General features: G+C 40.1%; 1 protein-coding gene and 1 pseudogene across 1 annotated transcript; both read right to left on the reverse strand.

The window, feature by feature from the left end:
• Positions 1–2,139: 2,139 nt before the first annotated feature.
• On the reverse strand, positions 2,140–3,759 carry LOC132172075 (tetrahydroberberine oxidase pseudogene; annotated as a pseudogene).
• Positions 3,760–9,031: 5,272 nt separating this feature from the next.
• Positions 9,032–9,547, reverse strand: LOC132169599 (uncharacterized). Its single transcript, XM_059580613.2, has one exon. The coding sequence runs from the start codon at positions 9,545–9,547 to the stop codon at positions 9,032–9,034; it is 516 nt and encodes a 171-aa protein (XP_059436596.2).
• Between the last annotated feature and the right edge of the window lie 7,325 nt (positions 9,548–16,872).

Below are 16,872 nucleotides of genomic sequence, written 5' to 3' on the forward strand. Positions count from 1 at the left end.
ATCAGGTGATTTAAATTGTGCAGTTCTTTTTTGGCTTCATGAAATACTATGAAAAACTGCTTGTGTTCATTTCATTGCATTGCATAGATCTTATAACTTCTTCATTATATTTTTCCCCAAGATGAAGAGTAAAATTCAGTATGTCGTTGTTTTCTGATGCAGAATTTTCTTTAGAAAACTAATGCTAAAGACGCGTCTGGGAACATTGTATTTGGAGATTTCGGTGTCCACATTCAACAAGAGGTTGGTGGTTGTATTTTGACTAATTTCATGTGGTCTTCATCTCTCCATGACACTTGAGACAAGCTAAGTGGGTTGAAAATAATGAGCTGACTGAAAGTTTAATTTTTAACATCAGTTGATATGTGTTGCATGGATAAGAATGGACTGCAGTTTGGCCTTTTAGTTGTCATTTGTCAGAGTTACAAATATGCTATATTTAAGCCTTCAAGATCTAAGCTCTATTAGTGACTCTTTTTGCTAAGACTAGTCAGTTGACTTTTGATGTTATTTGCGTGAACAAAACCAATGGTTCTTCACTTGAACTGGAAATCATTAGAAAACCTACTGATGCTGCGATCGATCGCACTTGGAGTGCGATCGATCGCAAAATTTTGAAAACCTACTGATGCTGCGAGTGATCGCACTTGGAGTGCGCTCGATCGCAAAATTTCGAAAACCTACTGATGCTCAAGTGCGATCGATCGCCAACTTTTGAAAACCTACTGATGCTACGATCGATCGCACTCCAAGTGCGATCGATCGCAAAATTTCGAAAACCTACTGATGCTGCGATCGATTGCACTCCAAGTGCGATCGATCACCAAATTTCAAAAACCTACTGATGCTGCAATCGATTGCACTCCAAGTGCGATCGATCGCCAAATTTTGAAAACCTACTGATGCTGCGATCGATCACCCACTTGAGTGCGATCGATTGCAGATTTTTTTTTTTTTTTTGATTTTTTAGGACCATTAGGGTCCACAAAAGTGGACCCTAATGGTTAACTATCAGCGTCCACTTCAAAAGTGGACGCTGATAGTCAATTTTTTTTTTATATTTTTTTGGACCATTTTGTGGAGGCTAATGGTTGACTATTAGCGTCGACTAATTCTTTTGTTTACATCATCTTTAGAGTCAAAACATGCGCCTTTTAGGGTCGATAAAGTGGACGCTAAAAGTGATCATTAGGGTCGACTCTAAGTGGACGCTAATAGTTAGTTTGTTTTTTTAATTTTTTAGGACCATTTGTGGACGCTAATGGTTAACTATCAGCGTCCACTTTGATTTGGACGCTAATAGTTATTTTTTTTTTTTTTAGGGCCATTAGGGTCCACTTTTGTGGACCCTAATGGTTAACTAAAAGTGGACGCTAATGGTTGACTATTAGCGTCGACTATAGCTTTTGTTTACATCATTTTTAGGGTCAAAACATTGCCACTTTTAGGGTCGATAAAGTGGACGCTAAAAGTGATCATTAGGGTCGACTTTGAGTGGACGCTGATAATCGTGCATGTGAGCATTAGGGTCGGACTATTGGCGTCGACACCTTTAGGGTCGAAAAGTCGACGCTGTTGTCAACAGCGTCCACTTTAGGACTTTTAGGGGCGACTTTGAGTCGCCCCTAAAGACCTTATTTCTTGTAGTGCCTTTGATGATTTACATTTCTTGGCATATGTCCAAGATAGACAAGTCCGTGTCTTCTATGGTCTTAGAATCATTTTTTGACACATTTGATACTTTCTATATAGTTTTGGCATTGTTTATTTTGAATGGATTTGTTGTTAGGAAATCACCCCCCTTTCATCTTTTTATATAGTTGTACCCCCTCTTTTTTGTAATTGAATGTATTTACAAAGAAAAAAAAATATATAAATTGGATTTGTGCAACTCCACAAATTCATTGGTTGATTCGCAAAATATATAGGCTGCACATAATGTACATATAGCCGGTCTCATAAATAAATACTTTAAAATACACAAGAAGATTCATACCTATGAAACCCAATCTATATTTCGAAATTCACATAATATCCTGAATCTCAATTTATCTATGCTTATAATATTAGGAGGAAAATGAAAAAAGAAAAAGGCGTTATTCCTGAATCCTGAGTACAATTTTTTCTATCTAAATACCTCTAATCACCTCTCTTCTTCCACCCAGATGAAAAAGGAGGGATGCTTTGTTCATTCTTAAAGAAATTAGCAGGATCAACTATAGTCTTCACATGCACCAACCTGTCAAAGTTGCTCTTGAAATACTTATTACCCCATATCCTCGCCCGTCTATAGCTTGTGTTGCCTTTACCATTTGTTCCAATGTCAAGGTCCCTGGAATTCACATATGCACCTCTTGGAGATTTCGAAACGTAGGGAGCCATGTAGCCGTAAAGCCTTCTGATCCAACTTATATGCCTTTCGGATGCCACAGTTTCTTCTTCTTCCCAGTACACCAGCAGTTGGATTTTGTAGATATTACCAGCTCTATGTGGGAAAGGAGTTGCAGATTCCGAGATTTCACTCATTCTGCCCCCATACGGAGTCAGGATCATTAAAGCTGTTTCTGCCTCTTTCTGGGAAAATATTTTCCAGATCCCTTCAAACCCAAGTTCTGGAATAGGTTCCTGGACATAGTCAGATTTTGCTTTAAATGGGGCTCTTATGAGAGGAGTCCTATTGAGCAAAACATTCAAGGATTCGTCACTTGGGAATCCGGCAAAGTAAAGAGTAGATTCAATCCAACTTTTTTCAATACAATCTTCTCTCATCAAACCCAGCTCAGGGAAGCTCTGTTGCATCAATGAAAGGAGCTTGTCAATCCCTCCAAGATACAAGGAATTGAATGAAGCTTGGATGGTCCTCTTCCCTTCTTGGCTGGAATTTACACTTGTTAATTGAACGAGGATGAACAAGTCTTCGTGAAGCTTGGCTGCAACATATTGCCAACGGTGAACAAGCTTGGTGGCATTTTGTTCCAAGTTCCGATTAACTGTGAAAACAGTCACAGTTGATGGAACAGGAACTAGCTTGATTTTCCAGGCAACAATGATTCCAAAGCTCGCCCCTCCTCCTCCTCGAATCGCCCAAAACAGATCCTCTCCCATAGATTCTCTGTCAAGGATTCTACCCTTAACATCAATCAATTGCGCGTCGATAATATTGTCAGCAGCAAGCCCATATTTGCGCGTCAATGTGCCGTACCCTCCCCCGCTGAAGTGTCCACCGACGCCTATAGTCGTGCAAAGTCCTGCCGTAAAGCCAAGAGTTCTACTTTTCTCGGCAATCCTATAATAAACTTCACCGATTGTTGCACCAGCTTGAACCCATGCCGTGCCTTTCTCTGCATCAACACTGATTGATCGAAGATTAATCAGATCAATTATGACAAACGGCACATCTGAAACATAAGAAAGACCCTCATAATCGTGGCCGCCACTTCGAACTCTTATTTGCATGCCATGTGTTTGAGAACAATTGATGGCGTTTTGGATGTGGGAGACATGCGTTGGTGTAACAATGACAAGAGGTTTTGGGGTGGCAGGTGTTGAGAATCTGGGGTTTTGTAGGGAGAATTGTAAGACGGATGAATATGAGGAGTTGGTTGGGGTGTAAATGACTTCAGAAATTGAGCTGGAGTTTTCAGAACGAAGGATCAAGCACTGAAGAAAGTTTTGGTGTGTGTGAGCCGAAGTTGCCCATAAAAATGAGAAAATGAGAGCCAAGAAAAATGGAAACACAGATGAACCAACAGGCTTCATTTCCATTTGTGTTCCTCGCATGTTTTGGAGAAAGCCTTCGGGTGCTAAAAGCTTGTGCTTGCCATCGAAGGCTGATATAAATCGGTGAGCTTCATGAGTTTGCAAATTATCCACAACAAAAATTAGATAAGGAGAGAGAATATTCGACCCAGAAAATTCTATAACCCAAGTTGCGTAGCAATATTTGACACTAGAATTATGACCATTCGTTGATTTTTCTTAATTGTGACCATTCGTTGATTTTTCTTAGTCAAATTGGTTTTTTAGGAATAAATTTTGGATTATTATAGTATCTAGTTGATCATATTTTCAAATTTCACTGAAGTAAAATGGTTTATTTTCTGCTTGGTTATGTATCTAGAGTTAAATTGGGTCATAAACTCTAAGGGGTTGGCTCAATTGGTAAAAGACTCAGACTTTGAGTGCATCTTGTGGTCTTAAATTCAATACCTACATAGTGCAAATTGTCTCTTAGCTCTAGGCGAAGCGTGAGACTCAACTGGTCCATGCAAAGAGAAGTGCGAGGCATGGGTCCCGCTTTACCTACTAGATAGGAGTGAGTACATGAAATAGCCTTATATGAGCTATTTACTTAGGCAAGAGATGTTCCCTGATACTGGAAATGTATTTAAACATGTAGTGGAATAGAGATTAGCCTTCGCAAATGACCAATATAAAAACCCAATTGGGTTTTTAAAAAGAATAATAGAATTTCAAGAACTCGATCTTAGAGTTGTTTTAATAAAAAATATCAAGAATCCAAATTCTTAAAGAAACAAGGAGAAAACCAATGGTCATGCCCAAGAACTCCTCCAACCTTTTTTATTAAAAAAAAAAAAAAAAAGAAAGGAAGAAGAAGAAGAAGAAGAAGAGAAAACCAAACTTAAGTAAACAGATGTTCATATTACTCTGTAGATGGATAGCCTGGATTAGTCTGTTGATGAAGTCACTCTCAGTTTTCATTATAATAATGCAGAATTTTATCAATCTACATATTATATAACTAGTTTAAATTATTGGACTTTTTGTCTTTGAAGTTGCTTTAAAAAGCCTAAGGGTTCCCAAGGGGTAGCTCAATCGGTTGTAGACCACGTATAAAGAAGCGGAGGTCACTAGTTCGAATTTCCCTTCCTTTTCCCTTATGTGAACGTGTTAAAAATAAAATTAAAAAAAAGGCCTAAGCAAAATTTTTCTTTGGTCAACTGTCATTGTTTCGAAATGTCATTCCAAATATGTTTAAATTTCTTCAAGTTCAATAAATCCGGCTACTCTCCTTGCGTGATCTGTTAAGGAGCAATCAGATTTTGGCAATGGAGTACTTCAAATGCAAGCATTATCTTCCATTTGTTCCTTGCTTATCTCATTGCTTTGATCACTTCACGCTCAGCAGATCTTCACATATATTTTAAAATTAGATCTTCAATAAAATTTCAGCTCCGATGGCTTGGTTGCTAGGTTCGACAAATGAAATCTAACACGTGAAATATTTAATTGAAATGATAAATATTAAGTAAATTGACAGTGACAAGGTTTGAACTCAAGACTTTTATTATTGTGATAAATCATCACTTATCCTAAAAAGTTAAGCTAATACCAATAGGTAAATTTAATCATTTTATCACTAGTTTATTAAAGTTCAATACAACAGTCAATAGCTATTGCTCTAATTCAGAAGTGTTGAATCCAAGTAAGTTGAAAGAGTAACATTATTGGTAAATTTTAACCAAGGGTATGGCTAATCAATTAATTGTAGATCCAAAGCAAACTACTCTTTTCGACCTAGTAGGATTGGAGGCAATGTCTTAGGGCATGTTTGGTTTGCGTTTGAAGGGCTTAAAAGTGCATTTAACACTCAAGAAGTCCGTTTAAGGAAAAAAGTACATGTTTTGTAAAAAAATTTGAAAGCGCTTTTAAGGATCCGAAAAACCTGAAAATGACCAAAATACACTTTTTACGAAAACTTAAAAGTAAAGCTTTTGAACTCTATTTCTTTAATTCATTCCCAAACACGCTATTACTAGCACAAGAGCTTTTGAAAAACTACCAATAGAATAAGGGCACATCCCAATGCACACTAAAGGTTGATTTAATGAAAACATGTTATATTAATTTGATTATTTAATTAATATTAATTGTAACACAAGTGGCTTTCCTAACGAGTTTATTTAATTGATTTATGGAGTGCATTATTACCATCCGATTCTTTATCTTCATTAATGGGGAATTGATGGGCTAATTCTATAAAGGCAGGGATATGGAGGCAAGGAGTCTGATGCAGCGTAGGATTGCGGTGAACAAGAAAATAGCAAGTTGAAAGGGTAAATATTTCTAAGATTGTGAGACTATTACAAGAATTAAAGAAATCTTCTCAAACAATAGAGACTATCTATGCGTTAAGGGAAAATAATGAAGAAACTAAACTCAGAGTATTCTTTATTGATAAACAAAACAAAAAATGAGAACTGAATTGCTAAAGGCTATAAGCATATATTTATAGCCCAAGAATCCTAATCCTAAAATAACAATGAAATAAAGTTGGTTTAGAAGTCTATGAAAGAAGACTAAACCAAATAGAAGACTAATAAAGAACGTAATCTGAACTGAAAAACTAAAAGATAAGATAGAATAACAACTAACAAAGAAACCTAGTTTAAAACAAAAGATTAAAACTAAGATAAGTGTCTCTGTTGTCCATCTGTAGAACAGATATGCCCAAGTGCTCTTGATCGCAACTACAGGGGCGATCGATCGCACTACCAAAGAAGGATGCGCTCGATCGTTCGATTGATCTTGCTCATAGGGGGTGATCGGTCGCAGTTCCAGGGACTATCATCTTGATACCAGGACTTGGGCACTCGATCCCAGCCAATGTTTGATCGATCGCAATTCTAGAGAACCCTACTGCTGCGCGAGTCTGGGACCTTGTCACCATCTTTCGAGGTGTCTTCACGCAATCCTCTGTTCGGGTCTTCCTTAAATACTCCCAAGCCATCTAGTCTACATCATCCTTCTCAGGTTGGATAGAATTCGACCTCGAATTCGGATCCGCATCTGGCGAATCACCGATGAAGGAACAAGGTGTTTGACATTGAAAACATCAGACGTCTTGATATGGCTAGGTAGCTTTAGCCGGTAGGCATTTGAATTGATCTTCTTTATAATCTCTATCGGACCAATTTTGCGGGCAGCCAACTTGTTATATTCGCCAACAGAAAACCTATCTTTAGTTAACACAGCCCACACAAAATCCCCCTCCTCGAACTCTATGGCACGACACTTCTTATCCGCATCCTCTTTATACTTTGCGGTAGATTGCTATAAATTCTGGATGGTGAACTTGTGACCGGCTTGTATTTGAGCTATTAAGTCTTTAGCTGTAGCATGTGTTCGCTTCAAATCTAGAAGAGGTACCAAATCCAATGGGGCAGGAAGATTACTCCCATAAATGATGGTAAATAGGCTAAGGCCGGTGCTCCGGTTAGTGGAATAGTTGTAGGCGAACTCAGCTTGGAACAATTTTTGGTCCCATGACTTGACATTCTCCCCCACCAAACTTTGAAGTAAGGCTCCCAATGATCGATTAACGACCTCTGTTTGTCCGCTTGTCTGTGGATGATATGCACTGCTGAAAATTGTGCTTTGTATGTGATAACCTCCACAAACATCGCTAGAAGTGGCTAAGAAACCTTGTGTCGCGGTTGGATACGATAGACAATTGTAGGCCATGGAGGTGTAGACCTCTCGGAAATATAATTGTGCGACATTCACCGCGTCGGCCGTCTTTTTGCACGCAATGAAATGCACCATTTTTGAGAATCTATCAACAACTACAAAGATGGAATCATTACCTTTTTGGGTTTTGGGTAAGCCTAGCACGAAGTCCATGATCACGTTAGTCCATGGCCCTTCCGGAATAGGAAGGGGCATATATAACCCGGCATTAGTAGCCGACCCCTTGGACACTTGACATATTCTGCAGCTCTTCACAAGTTTGTCTACTTCTTTTCGCATACTCGGCCAATAGAACTGGTCCGCCACCAGTTGTAATGTTTTATCCCTTCCCATGTGACCTTCATTATGGCACTCAAGGATGATTTTCAACCTTAGGTTACCTTCGGGAATCTTTTAATAATTCAAAACCTAGTACCTCTAATTTCATGGTGACTAATAGTGATGATTTCCGGCTGAGGGCATCTGGCACTTTGTTCAATGCTCCTGACTTGTGCCTGATTGTGAAGCTGAATTGTTGAACAAAAGCGGCCCATTTAGCATGTCGAGATGACAGTTTATCTTGACTGCTAAGGTGTTCTAGTGCTTCATGGTCCGAGTACAAAATAAAGTTGTTGTAAGCGAGGTATGAGCGCCAATGTTATAGTGCTTGTACTAATGCGTAGAACTCAATATCATAAGTGCTATAATTGAGTTGTGCACTCTTCAATTCTCACTGAATTAGGCCATCAGTTTGCCTTTTTGGCTGAGTACCGTTCCAATGCCTATTTTTGATGCATCACAATGCAACTCAAAAGGTAGGTCGAAATCTGGAAGGACTAGTAATGGAGCGATAGTCAATTTGACCTTGATCAACTCGAAGGCGGTAGTGGCTGCTTAACTACACGAGACTTTACCCGCCTTCATACACTCCGTAATCGGTGCTAATATGGTGCTAAAGTTGTAAATAAAGCGCCAATAAAAAGATACTAACCCATGGAAACTACGTACCTCATGTAGTGTAGTGGGGAGAGGCCAATCCTGAACTTCTGCTATCTTTGACTCATCTACCGCCAACCCATCTTTGGCCACCACATATCCAAGAAAAAGAACGGATTCTGTCATGAAATTGCATTTTGCCTGGGCTGCGTAAAATTTCTCCTTGCGCAAGACACTTAGTACCTCCTGTATATGTTGAATGTGCTCCTCAATGGTAGAGCTATATATGAGGATATCGTCGAAGTAGAAGACTACAAACTTTCCAATGAATGGGCGGAACACCTGTTTCATAACCTTCATAAAGGTACTAAGGGCATTAGATAAGCCAAACGGCATCATTGACCGTTCGTAGAGTCCTTCACGTGTCTTGAACGCGGTCTTCCATTCGTCACCAACTCGTACCCGAATTTGATGGTACCCACTCTTCAAGTCTAACTTTGTAAATATTGTTGCCCCACTCAATTGGACTAGTAAGTCATCCAATCGAGGAATAGGAAATCTATACCTTATGGTGATCTTATTGATGGTGCGGCTATCGACACACATTCTCCATGATCCATCTTTCTTAGGTGAAAGCAAAGCTAGAACTGCACATGTGCTCAAGCTCTCCCGAATGACCCTTGGATAGTAACCCCTCTACTTGTCGGCATAGCTCTTCATGCTCCTTGGGACTCATGCAGTAGTGTGGTCGGTTGGGGAGATTAGAACCGGGTACCAAGTCGATTTGGTGTTGAATGTCGCGAAGAGGCGGTAACTCTTTGGGTAATTCTTCCGGGAACACATCGGAAAACTCCTCCACCAATCCCTTGATTGCTTCCGAGACCTCCTCCTCAGTGGGAGTGCACTCCTTCCCAACTAGGACATATACTTGATTGGAATCACACATCTCCTTAATGAATTCCCTCTTAGCCAAGACATTTTGGCCCGCCCCTTTAGAAGGTTTAGGTTTGTCTCCCAGATTAGGCAAAAGAGTGAGTTTCACATTATCCACCAAAAAGCTATAGGTGTTCTTCCTTCCATCATGATGAGCATTTCTATCATATTGCCATGGCCTTCCTAGCAATAAATGGCATGCGTCCATGGCCACCACATCACACCAAGTTTTGTCTTTATATTTTGTTCCAATTGAAAAAGTCACAAGACAACATTTGGATACTATTACCTCATTTCCCTTATTGAGCCACTCTAAGCAGTATGATGTAGGATGTTTTTCTGTTTCAAGGGCTAATTTTTAGACCGCTTCTTCCAACACCACGTTTACACAACTGCCTCCGTCGATGATAAGTTTGCGTACCTTTCCCTCTGTAGTGCATAAGGAGTGAAAAAGATTGTGGTGCTACCCATCGTCACCTTCTTCCTTACGGGGTGTTAATCATATTCTTTGTATCATCAAAAGAGGACCGTCATCTCCAAATGCAAATTCTCCATCATCGTCCCCATGGTTGTCAACAGTGGTGTCATACTCCTCTTCCTCACCTTGTTCATCGAAGGTGTCTCCCGACTCAATAAGTAAACCCTTACCATATTTGTCCCCTTTTCAGCAATCCGCCATCTGGTGGCCCAATTCTCCACATCAAAAGCATTTAGGGCCACTCGTAATTGCCCCTCAGTTGAATGGACCCGTTGTGGTTGGGGTCCGGTTTTGATTTGAGGGTTACGTAGGGCTTCAAGTTGTGAATGGCCCGCTTGATCGGTTTGTGCTTCCCCAGTTCCGAGGCCAAAAACTCCATAGGCCCCTTGTGAGGCCGTTTTCTCTAGCAAGAATGCTCTTTGATGGGCCTCTAACACATTCTTGGGGTCAAAGAGGTTTAACGAATCTTGAATTTGGTGACGTTAACCCCCAATGTATCGTGACACTAGTTGATCGTCGGTTTCGGCTAGATCAACACGTGTTAGATACTTGTAAAATTCTTCCGTGTATTCGTCACGGACTTTGACCCTTAGCTCAAGTTTTGAAACTTTTGATACATGGTTCGAGTATAATTGTAGGGTAAAAAGACCAGCCACATATGCTTCAACAATTTCTCCCACTTGTTGATCTTCGTCTTGCCCTGCTGCCCTCGGGATTGCTTCAATTGCTGCCACTATGCCGTTGCTCTTCCCCGGAATTTGGTTACGCCCAAAGAAACTCGTCGATTACCGGGCACCCCTTTGAAATCAAGAATTTCTTCAACTGCCACTACCCAATCCAAGAATTCTTCGGGTTGGAGACCCACTTGAAATTCTGGAATATCGAGTTTGAAACCGTTCTCCCATCGATTGGCATGGGCTTGGACGTGGGGTTGATGCCTTGTACGTCGTGCCTTGCAAAAGGGTTCCTGGCTTCATTCTCTATACGTTGTTTGTTGTCCTTCTCCGAGCTGGGCGGTGAGGGTTGTCGACAGCGCTCGTGGCGCCCCTCCGGATTGGCTACTCGAGCGTTGGAGGCCGCAAGTTGGGCCCTCAAATCAGCGAACGGTTTCCTCCATGAGTTGCCACTGCTCCTCCGTGCGTGTTTCACCGACTGCTTCCTCACATTCATACACGTCCTCCAGATTTGCAAAGTGGTTTCCCCTTCTTCTTGTGTTTGGCGGTGCCATGGAAAGAAAACTGGAGCTCTGATACCAACTGATGCAGCGTAGGATTGTGGTGAACAAGAAAACAGCAAGTTGAAGGGGTAAATATTTCTAAGATTGTGAGACTATCACAAAAATCAAAGAAATCTTCTGAAACAATAGAGACTATCTATGCTTTAAGGGAAAATAATGAAGAAACTCAACTCTGAGTATTATTTATTGATAAACAAAACAAAAAATGAGAATTGAATTGCTAAAGGCTATAAACATATATTTATAGCCCAAGACTCCTAATCCTAAAATAACAATGAAATAAAGTTGGTTTAGAAGTCTATGAAAGAAGACTAAACCAAATAGAAGACTAATAAAGAACGTAATCTAAACTGAAAACCTAAAAGATAAGATAGAATAACAACTAACAAAGAAACCTAGTTTAAAACAAAAGATCAAAACTAAGATAAATGTCTCTGATGTCCATTTGTGGAACAGATTTGCTCGAGTGTGCTCGATCGCAACTACAGGGGCGATCGATCGCACTACCAGAGAAGGATGTGCTCGATCGTGCGATCGATCTCACTCACAGGGGGTGATCGGTCGCAGTTCTAGGGACTATCATCTTGCTACCAAGACTTGGGCGCTCGATCGCAGCCAATGTGCGATCGATCGCAATTCGAGAGATCCGTGCTACTGCGCGAGTCTGGGACCTTGTCACCATCTTTCGAGGTGTCTTCACGCCATCCTTTGTTCGGGTCTTCCTTAAATATTCCCAAGCCATCTGGTCTACACCAAAGTCCCATTATCCTCGTCCCTGTTCATTTTGGACTTGGAAGCCTTCTAAGGGTTAATGTGGGGAGCATGGTGTATCATGGACATTCCAAATATGATCATTAGAGGTGTCACAAGAGATGATCTTCCACCTAATCTTTGCAGACGATTTACTCCTTTTTTGCAAAGAGAAACTAGATCAACTTACCTAACAAAAAACTACCTTACGTCATTTAAAAGGTCCCATAAAGCTCTTCCTATATATTGAGTAATGCTATACGTCACTCCATTATCTACCATCATCCCTCCCTCCCCCCTCTCATTCATCTCCCAAATCTTATATGGCAGGAACTATGGGGAACCACGCCACATAAGTTTTGGGTGGATAAAAGAGAGAGAGAGAGAATAATAAGGAAATGTATAGTATTACTTTGTGATCAAGATTTTGTTGACATCGTGGTAATACCGAACTAACTAATGAAAACATACTTGCACAACCCCTACTATGTTGATGCCATGATAATTCTAAACTAATTGGGAAACACAACCTTACCCCATATGCGATTATGCCGACATCTCATCTGGCACAACCACAACAACCTTTGTGTCATGGATGGCGTACAAGTCAAACTATGCTGATGTCTATGGTGATACTAACCATGACTATATATGGTAATGCCATGGTAATACTAGGAAACACATCCTTGCCTGATCCGTGACTAGGATAATGTCACGGGTGGTTTCACCATGACTAATGCAAAATGACATAGTGGGTCGCAATGACAAACAATAAGCAATAGTCTATCAAGAAATTAAGGAAAAAGTCAAACTTTGAGAAATTTTTATAGAAAATTGATATGTTTTCCGTTGTCTATAACAAGTATTCATAGGCAACAAAAATCCTAAACCTAGTGGACAACTAAAATAAGTCGGTTTAAGAAAATGGTTCAACTCGTTTGCACAAGACCACTTACTCATAGGAATGAGTCTCCAAAATCTAGAAAAAATGAATGATACTTAAGCACTCATTCATACATGTCTAGGGACGAGGTAGAGAATGACCAATTATGGAACTCCATTGGACCATCTTGTACATAACCTAGCATGAACGAGATGGTAGATAAGTGCTATTGTAAGTCCCCTAGGTCACCTCATATGAACGGAACTACGGACAAGATAACAGACAGACATTTCTATAATTCCCTTGGATTGTTGTCGTTCATACGTACGACCTTCAAATGAGGTAGTAGACGAGTGCTTTTTGTAAAGCCTCCAAAACTAACCTTGGCCAGCCTGGTAGGCTTACTGGCAATTACCCCAGCTTAACCAACTGGTGGCTAAATGGGGAACCGCCTCTCTAAGCATTATTAGGTTAATGCATAGGAAGGTGAAATAAATTTGAGAAGTCTATAATCATTACTGGTGCAAGTATAATCCTCAAATTAAAGACATGGAGCAACTAACAATAATATAAAGCGAACCTAATAACATCATGAAGATTTTAAAGCAAAGTCTGTAGTGGTAGTCATGCTAAGTCTGGGTCCTAGAAACGGGCTTCCTATAAGAGTAATAACCGCGTAAGTCTAACGACTTAGTAAGTAAACCTCACAAATGAGTACGACATGAGCCCATTATTATTAAGAAGAAATAAACTTGCAGTTTTTTATAAACATTGAAAATGAGGTGTTGACTCCGTTAATACACCATAAAAGTATTGTTTGGTTAATAAAAGAGTGGTGTACTACCGGCGGCAATTGCCTAATTATTTTAATACAATAAAACTAATGCTTATAGGTCATAACTATCATGTATAGCCTACCCGAGATATTACCCCATCTCAACAAGGTTGACGCTGTCCCAAGGGACCTATAATACAATGTCGGTGCCCTGACTATTCTACACTACCATCCATAACACTAACAACCCGACCGAGTTTGATTGAGCTAGACTTCGGGATTCCTAATCTCTAGATAGTTAGGTCCAGTTGCTCGGTTCCTTTGGGGTGGCATCCTCTGCAATGGAAAGCAAATTTAGAACCACTCGGTTACCATTCTAAGGACTAAGTCCTAACAACTTCCTAGCCTATTCTCTGCTGTGATCATTACCTAGGCTTTCTTTCCTCCTATCCTGTAGTCTCTAGAGCATAAGGCTCTGATACCAACTGTAATGCTCTGTGGAGATCAATTAACTAGTAATTGACTCTATGGTTCATCTCCCAGCCCTATCCCTCGCGGAACAGGATTTAGATGACCCTCTCCAAAGCGAGAGAATACAGCGAAAGACTTTAAACTACATGAATAGAAAGCAACAACTAAATACCACATATACAAATTCTAGAGTAAAGATAAAGCATCATAAGATAATTAGGTCATCAAATGTATTGGTCAAAGACTGATCATCACAATATAGGTTACAAGCCCTAATCATTGTCTTAAAATAAGATAATAAGATCATCTCCTAATCTTGAATAATGCTAAGATGATAACAATCTCGATCATCTCCGCTCGTATGGTTCCTCCATCATCGTACATGGATTTTATCCACACTGGGTCCATGTCTTCAAAAACGACTCTAATCAAGTCCTGAGCAATCACCCAAGTCTGGTCCGTAGTCATCTTCGTCTATGTGCTAAACTGCACAATTTATACATAATGGAGGGAAAATAAAAAGGGATAAGTCTAAGACTTAGTGAGGGTTAATGCACATAATACCCAAGCCATGTTAGTAATGAACTCCGTTTGCTAAAGAATATAACATTTTAGGTATGATAGTTATCCATGGATGCAATATGGATATAATACAAGCTTATAATCATGAGTAATAGTATGGTCTACCCAAGATATTACCCATTCTCAGTAGGGTTGGAACAGTCCTGAGGGACCTGTAATACAATGTCGATGCCCCGATCATTGTATGCTACCATCCATAATATTAGCAGCCCCACTGAGTCTGACCTCGGGTGGTCCATGCTACTAATAATGTATGTCTTATAGTGACCGCCCGTTATGGCTGCGCCAATCATGAAACAACCATTAGATTCAAGGCACATACATCACACACACATTTGACCATAAAGTTAACATGTATAATAAGCCTATGGACGTTATCTCGCACGTACCGGTGTACCATGTCATATGATGCAATTAATCTTTTTCATATTTTACATGCATGCTTTTACAAGTCTCACTGTCATTATCTTGTTAAGTAGCATATTTTCACAACAAGCTAGAGTTTATGTGCAACAAAGTGTATATCATGAGAGTTGTAAATATGCATGTTTTGGTACAAAAAATAGTTGTGCAATGCGGAAAAATAAATGGCAAGCATTATGTGAGTTAAAACTCACCTAGGTTGAACGAGTTTTCCGAGTCTTCCTCTGAATGGTCCAGGTTCTCCAAATCTGTGAAAAACCTTCTATTAGTCCTAATTCCAACTAAAACGAACTTAAGACTCAAAAACAGGGGACGTTGGGTGCTCAGCCAAAAAGGCCTTCCCTTGAATGTCTCTGGTCGAGTGTTCATCCATAGGGGCAAGCGTTCGGCCAATGAGGTTCAAGTAGAACCTCATTTGGTCCAAATGCTTCCCAAGCCTCCTTTATGCAGCGTGACTTGGTGGGTTGCAACGAAGAACAACAATAAAGTAGCAGATAACTAATTCTAGATATTAAGTCTATCAATGACCTAAGAATTCTTCTCAAAATATAGAGTTTATCTATGATTTCAAGGAAAAATAGGGAGAAAACTCACCTATGAGTAATTCTTATTCAACAAAATTAATAATAAACAACAACTAATTTCCTATGGAGGCTATAATCATATATTTATAGCCCAAAACCCTAAACCTAATAAAATATGATATAAATACCTCCAAAACCCTAAATCTAATAAAATAACGAAATAAAGACTCCCAAAAACCTAACCCTAATAAAGTAATAACATAAAGTCGATTTAAGATAATAAAAAAAGGCAAAAAAGTAACATAATACCCCGCGTGTGCTCGATCGCAGCATGCGGGCGCTCTATCGCAGTTCCAGAGAGCAAGTGCACTCGATAGTGTGATCGATAGCAGTCACAGGGTGTAACAAGCGCAAGTGCACTCAATCGTGCTTTAGTGCGCTTGAGCGCACTACCAGAAACCATTGTCTGAGCTGTATCATTCTCCCCTGGTTGGAGAGAATTCGTCCTCAAATTCGGCCTGTTCTTTCCACGGTCCTTCGGATGCCCAGTGAACTCATTCCACTCATCGTTCCTCAAGATCAAGAGAAGGTAATGCCCCACAATAAGCATGATGCTTCTCTTCATCGAAATACCTTGATGGTTGACATGAAAGCCCCACACACCACTTGGCAATACTTCAAATTTGCCGTTCTTCTCTCGTTCCTTCTCCCTTTCAAGTGCCATGAAGATACTCAAGGACGGGTCAACCGTTGTTTCCGTTTTGAACATATAATTTTCCTCATCCGCATAAAACTCACCACAGTTGTTGTTAGGAGAATTTAAAATATTTTCAACACTCAGGAAATCAACATAATCAACCCCTTCATCATTATAATTAGGCACTTCACCTGAAAAATCTTTATCAACCTCTTCATAATTGGCAATGTCACCCGTGGGTTCTTCCTCTTCCAATTGATCATCTTCGGGGTAGAGACCGCCAAACATGGGAGAAAAACCATCTTCTTCGTACTCTTCCTCTTGGTCATCTTCTTCGGGGTAGAGGCCACCAAACATGGGAGAAAACCCATCCTCTTCGTACTCGTCCTCTAGGTCGAATGCCAAAGGTCCTTCAATCGGCTCTCCCTCATAGACATCATCATCATAGGTTGGTGGGGAATCCCAATCCATGAATCCTTGCAAAGGAACTGTAACATCTTCATGTGTGAACTCTTCATCAATGAATTCGGATTCCTGAAACTCTTCATCCACAGATTCTTTTTCCTCCTTCACAAAATATGGATTCAGGTTATGGATTTGTGGTTGGCAAGTAGGGGTCTAATTGGCCTGTCGTGGACTCTTCACCTCACTCCATGTTTCCCTAAATACCTATTTTTTGTAGAAATTTTCTATTTTCTTTGTCACAGCCATAG

Source organism: Corylus avellana, chromosome 1 (assembly GCF_965113065.1).
Source record: "Corylus avellana chromosome 1, dhCorAvel1.hap1.2, whole genome shotgun sequence".
Lineage (NCBI taxonomy): Eukaryota > Viridiplantae > Streptophyta > Magnoliopsida > Fagales > Betulaceae > Corylus > Corylus avellana.

What these genes read in the sequence shown, in the direction of transcription:
- LOC132169599 (XM_059580613.2), bottom strand. Translation starts at nt 9,547, where the DNA reads ATGGACGCATGCCATTTATTGCTAGGAAGGCCATGGCAATATGATAGA.